This window comes from Haliotis asinina, chromosome 14 (assembly GCF_037392515.1).
Source record: "Haliotis asinina isolate JCU_RB_2024 chromosome 14, JCU_Hal_asi_v2, whole genome shotgun sequence".
Lineage (NCBI taxonomy): Eukaryota > Metazoa > Mollusca > Gastropoda > Lepetellida > Haliotidae > Haliotis > Haliotis asinina.
Genome location: NC_090293.1, coordinates 22,091,648 through 22,103,058, shown reverse-complemented (window position 1 = coordinate 22,103,058; position 11,411 = coordinate 22,091,648). Strand labels below are relative to the sequence as shown.

At 39.5% G+C, this 11,411-nt stretch overlaps 1 protein-coding gene across 1 annotated transcript; it reads right to left on the bottom strand.

Annotated features, from left to right (window-relative positions):
- Nucleotides 1–4,598: 4,598 nt before the first annotated feature.
- Nucleotides 4,599–10,270, bottom strand: LOC137261493 (BTB/POZ domain-containing protein 6-like). Its single transcript, XM_067799248.1, has 3 exons — nt 10,167–10,270; nt 7,605–7,902; nt 4,599–6,843 (listed from the first exon to the last, which is right to left on the bottom strand). The coding sequence occupies exons 2-3, from the start codon at nt 7,874–7,876 to the stop codon at nt 5,805–5,807; spliced, it is 1,311 nt and encodes a 436-aa protein (XP_067655349.1). The 5' UTR covers nt 7,877–7,902; nt 10,167–10,270; the 3' UTR covers nt 4,599–5,804.
- Between the last annotated feature and the right edge of the window lie 1,141 nt (nt 10,271–11,411).

Sequence of the window (11,411 nt, the reverse complement as noted above, 5' to 3'; positions counted from 1 at the left end):
CAAGGTACAAGCCAAGGATGTATGATACACCAGTCTCATAAATGAGTGAGTTAAAATTGAACGTTACCTCGGCAATATCTCAGCCATATAGTGACGAGAAATGTTGAGCAAATACAGTAAATATATCTAGGTAAATAACCAGTCATCGACGGATTGTAAACTATCTACAGTATCACATATATGGATATAAACTAAATCATTTTAACTAAAAGAGACAATACAATATAAAACACGGTCTATAGTTCGCTAACAACTGAAGGTAGATTACCATACTTGGAACCATGGGGACGTACATTACGTTTGCTACCTGCATGGATCTAGTGGGTTTGCACCATCCCTCAGCAATTTAGACACATCTATCAATGCATTAACAGACATGATCCGATTAAATAAGTGAAAAGTTTCAATTGACTTTCGATGTCTTTGGACTTACGTACCCTCTCAGGACGACAATAACTTTACAATACTTTAACCCCACTTTGAGGGTACAGCCACTAACATTCTAAGTTACTTATCTAATCTACCAAACATTAAAATACATCTATCTACAATATAGAACAATCAGAATTCATCAATGAAATAATTAATATTTAAATGAGCATTAACAGTGGTAAAAGGTTCCTTACGTGTATACCTTGTGATGGAGAATTCACCACAGTCAAACAGGGTATGCTTGACCGTGACTCTCTCATCACAAGGGGTACAAAGCGGAGGATCTTCACCTTTGAACAAGTATTTGGGAGTATATCTCGTATGGCGAAAACAACATCGTCGCATTGTGACCTCTTCAAATCTGGACTGACAACCAATGAAGGTGTAACCGATACAGGGTTTTGTTTCATGTAAGATATTTATACCTACTTGAGTGTGCCACTTCTTCTGCGTCAGATCACAGATGTAGGTTTCTAATGTTAGCTTTATAATCAGGGTATGGAATAACAAGTGGAGTCACAGATTTGTTGTTAGCTGCTTTGCAGCAAGATCGGTCATTGCATTCCCAGAAATGCCTACGTGGCTGGGTAACCAACAAAAGACGATGTCGTACTGGCCAGTAGCAAGATCATTATATAGTTCCATAATTTCTGTTTAAAGTGGATGTTTACAAGAAATATTTTTAATTGCCTGAAGGCAAGAAAAAGACTCTGAATAGACTATATATTGTTTATGTTTAGGGTGTGTTTGAATATATTTAAGAGCCATTAATATGACTTGGTTAATAAAGGTTGCAATGTCCCCACAAAATGAAGAATGACAGCGATAACGAAGTACTGGTATATATTGGTTAAACCATAATTATGTCATCGCATCCGAATTGTGAAGATTGATGTTTATGCTCTTGATCACATAGTTGTCTGCCCATGCTTCGAATATTGACAAACCGCCGCCATATAGCTGAAATATTGCAGAATGAGACGCTAAACAACCAATCAAAGACAATACTCTGGTGCCTGAGAGATGATACTTGGATGACATGACTGACACCAGGCAAGAATTGACTAGGAGGTGTAGTTGATACTGATATGTAGGCTGTGGCCCTTGGAAACCGACAGCAGGAAGGTAATTTCTTCAGATGAACAGTACTTAAACATGTATTTGCAGAATGTGCATTACACGAACGATTGAGTTTACGATTTGGGTACACAGGATCCGGTGTATCACCAAGTTTTTCAATTGTATCTTCATCCAAAGATAGAACATCAACAAAACCATCAACAATATAAACTAGTTCAGTGCCAGTTCTACCATTAAAATCTCCACAAATAATGAAGTCAGTATCTGGAAATTGGTTTTTCATTGTCACAGTGTAACTTTCCAGTCGCTAAATCCCATTGTTCCTGTTCCTGTTTTCATGTGTTGTACAGACACAAAAGAGAATAAGCCTTTTGCTTGTCCTCAAACGCAAATTAGACACACGAAACACTGCGTCTAGACACTCCCCATGAACAGGATGTTATATCATATTTAGAGATTATGTCGCAAGAATCTGGGTGGGTAAGTCTACTGTATAAACCGTTTAATGGTTGCAGAGAATGTGATGCAAATTTTAAAAAACATTGGAAGTGAAGTACGGTCTGAAGGGTCTGCGGAATCTAAAAGAAATGTTTATTCAATTCGTACTTTATATTTGCTAAATGGAGTTAATATTCTTGTCGACACTGTCCTCAGACTGGGAGAACAGGGAGGCGATCCGGCTGTCATGATCAAGTTCGTTTCCAAAGGCTAATGCAGAGATGAAAGTCAAAACGACATTAAGAATTTTATTCCTTCAAGGCGCAGAGGAAAACAAACTTATACCCCACATCCAACAAACCAGTGACCAAGGCAAAATAGCATACATAAGTGGTGACTTCCATCTTCGCTAGGTCATGTCGACTCAAATCACAATCTTTTGTAGTAGGCTGACCTTGGTCCGACATTGATATTGATCGTCGATAAGAAAGCGTTCCTTCTGGAACCATTCGATGGCCTTTCAGTTCATGCTATATGTATAGACGCGAGTCCACGTAATCGGGGCGCTCTAACACTACACCACGGGGGCGTTCTGACCGAAACATTGTTACATTTGAACATAAGTAACAAAGAAATAAAAAATCTGGGTGTCCATGCGCTATTTCGCTAAGACAAAGAGAGCCGGGGTTGAAGTGCACGTTAAAGAAAATATACTGGATAAAATTGTTAGGGATTTATGTAAAGTTGGAAATTATGAATAATGATCTATTTATCCATTGACGAAATATCAAACATGAAAATACCAATATCCCGAACTTATTTTGTCCAGTATATATGCGCAATGCAAATGCATAATTTAGACACAACTGGGCTCGAGACAATAGGGATAAAGCTTAAAAGAAACATATCTAATCGGTACATTCTCTGGAGCAGGCAGAAGTGAAGTGGCCATTGTCCAGTGTACGTTAACAATGGATCAGATGTACATAAAGAAACCTGCTGTAAACGGAAAATTTAAATTACTCTCGAGCAAATACAGATAGCACGGAACAAGCCATAACCCATATCGGTAATATCCTAACGGGAACCAAAGACATCGACAAGATATCCCAACTAACCGACCACCCACTTTGATCTGCAACTAAAACACACCAAACAAATCCATGATGATCAGGGCAAGAGACCTGGTATGATAGTAGTAGTAGTAGTAGTAGTAGTAGTAGTAGTAGTAGTAGTAGTAGTAGTAGTAGTAGGCAACACAACGTCGTAAAGAAAACTAACTGTCCATCTGAAACATTCAGATGTTGGTGCTTCCTGCAAACACGATATCATAATAGTGAATATAGTCTTACACAGCGTTTTTCGATAGTGCAGCAGCAATATCCCGGTGGGGAAACCAGAATATATATATACCCTTGTGGGGAATCGAACCCGGGTCTTCGGCGTGACAAGCCAACGATTTAACCACTAGGCTATCCCACCGCCCCCATGTCACAGTAAGTGAATTAACTGAAACAAACATTTGGTGGAATCTAGTTAAGAACAATTCGCAGGAAGAACTGGCGCAAAATACATGTCATTATTGATGATGATGTAAGTTCCATCCGATGATGTAAGCCACGTTACAGGAATTATGAAAGGCCATTTCGCCAAATAATCTGAAGTTATACATTCCGATGACGATCTCCCTCCTCTTGATAAGTGTTGTAATGGTACCTTTGATATTATCGTATTGGAGAGTTGGGAAGGTAAGGTTATAATGCTATCTGCAGATATGCCAAAGCAATATATACTGATACAATTGGAAACAAAGTTTTTAAATAATGTATTAATCCACTAGCTCCGATTGCCACTAAGTTGTTTCTCATTAAAGTTGTCCAAATGTCCCCCAATTTTGGGAGAGAAGCGTACCCAATCCCTATCCACGAAACCGGCAATATATACGGATGTTCTAACGATAGACCTGTAGCACAAACTAATTCTATTGCTAAAGTGTTTAAAAAGTGTCTATAAATATGTATATATTTTTCTGAGAGATAACAACTTACTGTCAAGCCAACGATCTGGATTTACACCTGGCGACGCGACAACTAATCACATAGTTTATATATATATGCTTTCATAGCTAAAGCACTAGACGATGGAAACGAAGTAAGAGCGGTGTTCTGTGACGTTAGCAAAGCGTTTGATAAAGTCTGGCACAAAGGAATCCTGCATGAATTAAAATCATGTGGAACCCAAGGTAACCTACTTAATGGTATTTGAATGATATAACCCTTCGAGTTGTTATTAATGGACACACATCATATCCTAGACCAGTATTAACAAGATTCCCCCAAGGATCAGTTTTAGGACCCCTAATGTTTATAATTATTATATATATATTAATTATACTGTAGATGGTATTGATAGTCGCAGATGACACGTCTCTGTATGTTATACTTCATGACCACGGCATAGCTACTGACTGTGTAAATAATGACTTATGAAGAATTTCAAACTGGAACGTTTCATGTAATTCTTACAAAACGAAATCAATACACTTAATCAGAAGTACCAAACCTGGTATTATACGGTAGTATACAATTATAAAAGAAAAAAACCTCTATGTACAAAGCTAACAAATAATCAAAACGTGGCTAACACTATCCAGTTAAATCCCATTTATTGTGAAATTCGTATATAGTATAACAGCATAAATGACACAAGTTAGTACGAGCAAGTAATCCACATTTCTGTTTTCACACAATCAGGTCACATCAGCAAAAACAGCTTTGTTAGGAGATGTAATCCAACACATGGTCAGGTAAGACTAGAGACTGACATTCCATTACTCCAGGGCCCTACCAGAGCACTGAATCCAGATACAGTCCGTATATAACAGCATGCGCACAGCGATCTAACGAACATAATGAACTGCTGTATATGTGTTAGTGAAATGAGTGTACCCAACTACAAGGATAAACAGCTAAAATTGGTGGTCCCTGGACATCATAACCGAAGTTTTCTGCGACTTTGGTACATTCTCAGATCATTCATTCACCAGGAATAGTAGTCTTTGGACGTACTGTCTTTGGACCCTATAAACCAAGTTTATATCATGTTCTTTGTGGCTGATATTCCAAGGATATACTGTTCAGTTGTAAGTTCTTCAGTGTGACTGGATCAATAATATCGGTGCTCACATCAGTCCTGGTCACACGATATTACTCTCACTCTCTACACTCAGTAGGTACCTAACCTTTCGAGCAGCTTTTAACAACATTCTGTTAACATTGACTAGTAGTGAGGGTTTAGTTTGCGCCGCACTCATATTCAAGCTACATGATGGCGGTCTGTAAATAATCGAGTCCGAACCAGACAATCCATTGATCAGCAGCATGAGTATCGACATGTGTAATTGGGAACCGATGACATGTGTCAACGAAGTCAGCGAGTCTGATCATCGGAATCCCGTTAGTCTCCTCTTACGACAAGCATAGTCGCTTTTTATGGCAAGAATGGGTTGCTGAAGGCCCATTCTACCCCGGACCTTCACGGGTCTACAAAAGAAGGTGACCCATGTAGTTGTAGCGGACAGCCTAGTTCCCTGGGTCTGTAGTCACTGACATAGGCAACCGTCACCGCATGAAGGCCGGCACACAAGGAAAACCAAGCATGGGTTGCTGAAGACCCATTCTACCCCGGACCTTCATGGGTTAATTTACTCATAGGATGATTACATTTGATTAAATGGTTTAAGGATAAAGTATATCTATATTACTGTCTTATATATATATATATATATATATATATATATATATATATATTGTGATGTTGAAATAGCTCTTCTGTTCATCAATATCAGTTCAGGTTCAAGCAAGACGATAAATGAGAGATGGTATTTGTCCCTTATACACAGTTGTGCCATTTTCGCGGAGACGGGAGTTCCTGAACTCAAAGATCACGCTTCCTTTGTCACATACAACCTGCTCACGTCCTTCTGTTCCACACCAAGCGAAACCTCCATCCAACTTCACTTCCAAGGTGTACCACTGACCAGCACAAATGGCAACAGGCTTCTCCCACAACACATCATACGTTTGATGATGAGCTGCATAAGTCTTGGCATCCTGAATACAGGTCAGAACTGTATCTTCTTTACCCAAATAGGACGTAACACTGTAAATATCATACCCACCTACTGCCCCATACAGTTCATAACCAGTTAGTGTCACATCACTGCTGGCTGAGAAGGAAATGCTATGTCTTTTCTTAAAATTTCCAAATAATGTTGTTTTCGATTTATATCTACTGACATGGTGAATATGAAGTTTCTTACACGCAGTTCTCTGTTTAGCATTAAATGGATGGATGTCATTACCTGGGTTGTCTCTGTAATCGAATATCTTAAGTCGTTCAGAGTCAGACAAGAGACCGCTAGCTTTCACTTCACCACCCAGAAAGGTCGGCTTTAAAAGAGGAAACCTGACCTTCATTAACGTTTCTCCAAGGATCGATTTCTTATTTTCTGGAGTTATCGCCCTTGCCTGACGTCCACACTCTGCTTCTGCCCAGTTGTTTACTGCAGTGAAGATCACGTGTTCGCGTGCTGCAAGGTCATCTGACTCCACGATCCTATCCACCACTTCTTGGCTCAGTGCCAGGAATCCTGATGACTGCAGTGACTTTTCACCTTCGTTTTTCACTAAGGCCAAGGCCTCCTGGTACAAATGTTTTACATCCAAACGATCAGCGGCCTCCAAAATAACACAGGCGTTGTCAACAGAAAGGTTTGTCTTCAAAAACTCCAGACACTTCGATTCTAAAGCAGTGATGGCATATTTTCTGGATTCGTACAGAAGAGCCGTGACGTTGTGAGCGTCAATGTCTGTGTTGTCAGTATAAAGGTATCTGTGGATAGACAGATAAGTCGGAAAAGGTAGTTCTCAGAAAGGGCGTTATAAAAGAACCTTTACTCCACCTGACCACCAATATACCTTTGGCCTTTTCGAGTTTCGACAAATGTCAGAAAGCAATAATTCAATTTCAGTAACGTTTCAGACAAGGTAACATTGTTCACTTCCCAGTGTATCTCTAACTTCTAAAGTTGTAAATAACCAAACAAACAATGTTCAAAGCATACCAATACGTAGATTAATAGGTCACAATGCTTTTAGGAGAGACTGTTTGCCTTGTGTTTGCTATTACAATTGTTAACTGTCAGTTTACTAAGCTTACAAAAGAAACCAAATGTTAGTGAGCGACAGAATTTAAAGTCACTTTGGCAATATTTCAACAATATCGTGACTAAAACAATATGTAGATTAACAATAATTAAAGACAGATCATGCAATCCTGTCAACGAAGGACAGTAAAATAACTAGAACATCACAGATATACATGTAAAACAAGCAATTAAAGCTAAACATTTTAACTATAGGGGACAACACAATATAAAAGCCATCTAATGACCATAAACAACTGAAGATAGAACACCATTATAGGGACCATGAGGACTTACAATACCCTTACCATGAACCCTTACCATGGACCTTTGTTGGAGTTACTAAATAATGTAAGGTATATCACAGAAAGCAATTCAATACCGGCAATTACTGAGTAATTGATATTTTGAATGTGCTGACATTTCATAAATCCACGATTATACTTACAACAGAAACTGCCTGAAGTGACTCGGCTCTATTTCCGGAACACTGACATCGGATCTCTCCGCCAGAGATCCAGTAAACATGGCGTGGAACACACAACTTCTGCTGATGAGGACGTATCTGTGGGCCTTGATCACTTGACCCGAACTTCCTACTCTGAAAGTGACATCACACGAATCTTCCGCATCGAACATGCCAAGATTACATTCAACAAGGGTCTTCCCAGCTTGCCAGTTGTCAACAAACCCTCTTGGTTTGACTCTTGAAGTCGCCATTCTGGTGGTAAATCTGGACGATATGTCTGTAAGTATCAAAGATATAGTAAACATGTATATTGTTGTTCTATCTTTCTATTATCAACGCTAGCCTTTGTAATACGACTAAATAAGCCTTACACATAAACGTATGAGTGAGTGAGTGCTTGAGTTTAGTTTTACGCTGCACTCATATCATTTTACACACAAGAATTAAATGTTTTAATGCTGTCGTGTGGTACAGCTCTGCAACGGTTGAATGCAACATATCAGCGATCTATCCAGTGTGAACATATGAGTGAGTGTGAACATATGAGTGAGTGAGTGAGTTTAGTTTTACGCAGCACTCTGCAATATTCCAGCTACATGGCGGCGCTCTGTAAATAATCAAGTCTGGACCATACATTCAAGTGATCAACAGCATGAGCATCGATCTGCGCAATTGGGAACCGATAACATGTGTCAACCAAGTCAGCGAGCCTGACCCTCTGATCCCGTTAGCCGCCTCTTACGACAAGCATTGTCGCATATAAACATATGAAGAAAAACACTAAAAGAAGAGTTATTTCTGTGTCATCACGAAGTGACGATTTCTTCATAAACCAAGAAATGAACAAATACAATGAACGAAACGTAAATCAAACACAAGGAGGAGGACTACCAAATATGCCTGCAGCTGACTTGCATGGTTTATCACATCATTCTAAACATTTGTATAGCGCCGATATCCAGTTCGCCAGTTCAGCTGCTCAAGGGTGCTTGTGTTTCCCCCAATCACAGGATGTCCATCACACCGGCCAATCAAACTTTCAATCTCAACTCCCTGGGGTCATACAATTCTTGCAGCCTACTATGCGCACCGAGTGAATGTGACTTTCCCATCCTTACGAAGTAGCCATTCAGAGCTGGGTGAATTGGGACCCAAAGTTCCTGTACTTTGTCCATGTTTACTACATGTATCTCTACCCGGAACTAGGTGTTTGCACGTATTCGTGTGGCCACTGCTATTGCACACTAGGGGTTGTGACAACACTGAAAGAGTCGGCACACAAAGTTGACTCCAAGGTTTTTTACATCCGGTCACAGGTGGGCTCGGTCAAGACATACACCTACATGTAAATGTCGTGTTGATACCATTTTCAAATAAGTTTTTGAACATCACAGAACGTCTAATCCTCTCAACTGTCATCACATCAGTTACATTGCAGATGACAAATAATACAATACTAGTAAGGTCATTTCAAATCCATGGGAGTTCCATGCTGGTGAATTTAAAAAATGACTTATTTAAAAAATTGGTTGACACATGTTATCGGTTCCCAATTACGCAGATCGACGCTCATGTTGTTGATCACTTGAATGTATGGTCCAGACTCGATTATTTACAGAGCGTCGCCATGTAGCCGGAATATTGCTGGGTGCGGCGTAAAACTAAACTCACTCACTCATATGTTCACACTGGATAGATCGCTGGTATACTGCATTCAACCGTTGCAGAGCTGACAGAGAAACATTTAATTCTTGTGTGTAAAATGATATGAAACGATTGAATGATATTGAGCACCACATAAGATATAAATGAAAAAAATGAAGTTTTCATGATCGATTTTATTTGAACTAGACGTTATGCATATCATGGGCCAGACTCCAGAACTGTCGAACACGTTTGTCAGGTACTACGGTAGTGGGCGTTGTTTATGTGGGTAGTGTAGTGGAAGAATAACCGAAAAATATACTGTAGTTCTAACCAATCAATTGCCAAGTGATTACATGCAATATGTACATTATCAGGAAAACCACTAGTTTGTCTGGTGAACAACATGAAACAAGCTAACATTAAAAATTCGCCCACAGACAAACACATCGATCGCCTGTCATAGAGGAAGTTGCTTACTGTAACAGCGATAGTTGGGAAAGCGCGGCAAACGGGTAGCAACTAGCCGTGAGCTTGGTTTGTTGTGTATGACGGAAGGGAGGTAACTCCAATATTGTATGCCTCGCTGTTTCGGTGATTCAACGAAGGGTTCACAAATGGGACGGTTGCCACCTTGTACAGTAACATATAGCTGGATAATAGGTATCATGAGCAATTATATTACTGACCAACTGATAGCTGTATCTATCGCCTTGTGTCAGTTCATGTCTCTTTCTCATATTCATTGATTCACGCCACGGTTAGAAGTAAGTCTGTGTCGTATGGGCCGACCATCTGGATAAACCGACTTGTACTGGTCTAATAAACAGCAACTACCTGAGTCTCACGTTGATTTCACACATGGCAAGCAACCATTTGTTGGGTAAATGAACTCACCCCAAGAAGGACAATCTGCATGAACAGCCAGCTGACAGTGCTTACTTTACTTCCTAGTACGCGACAGCGAGTGCGCTTCTATGTCCATGCCTGACAAAGTAGCTAAATATAGCGGCGCATAATAAGTAGTAACATGGAAATGAAACGGAATATAAGTCATTTTCAAACTGTGTTTTCAGTGTGTCCATTGCATTGTATATTATATATATATATATATATATATATATATATATATATATATACATAGATAGATAGATAGATAGATAGATAGATAGATATAGATAGATAGATAGATAGATAGATAGATAGTTAGATAGATAGATAGATAGATAGATAGATAGATAGATAGATAGATATAACCAATGAATCCCTCCTTCCCCCCCCCCCCCCCCCCGGACGAATTGACAGTTATGTAATGAATGATAGATTATGCATTTAAGATACAAATTCATCGATTTTATTGACGGAATATTGCATGTTTCATCAGTGGCGTCTTGTATGCTAGCCAGTGTTTTTGTTTAGGGGACATTTGTTGTCGGTAATGTGAAATGTTAAGTAACTGATTTCAAAATATGCATATATTGTGTATATAACAGTGTATACAGCAAACCATATTGGTTTTCATAGTATGACACATAAACATTTGAAATCATGAAGCAGCAAATTTTCAATCAACTATCACTTGCTAAAAATTGTCCAGCGGCCTAAATCAATGAGATTGTATAATTTTGGGGAAATAGAAGTGTTACTACAGGATTGTTTAGGAAGACACCTGCATCAACTTCAGTTGTAATGAAACTCGACATCATTTCACAGCGTATCAAGCCCAGATAAGAGCGCATGAAACCAGGGATACTCTACAACATATAGATATAGACTCCCTGATGAAACATGTACTATTTATGCAGACCGGCTACTGTCGTAGGCACCTGGACGAGGTATGACTTTTGTCAGGGGATAGTGACGAATTGATAAACAAAATCACACCAACTGACGGCGCTTGTTCTGAATGAGGTATTTTATTGGTTAAAGCGTTATCTCATCACCCCGAGGACCTGGGCTCGATACTACCCCTACCCACCCCCACCCCCCGATGGGTACTCATTTGTCCCCTGCCGTGATATTGTCGAAATGCAAGTAAGCGATGAAGTCAAAGGAGAATTCCAGATCGGACTGCAGTAAGGCGAAATGAAAGCTGTAAGTTAGCTATGTGTGTAGTATTTACTTACTATAAATACTCGACTC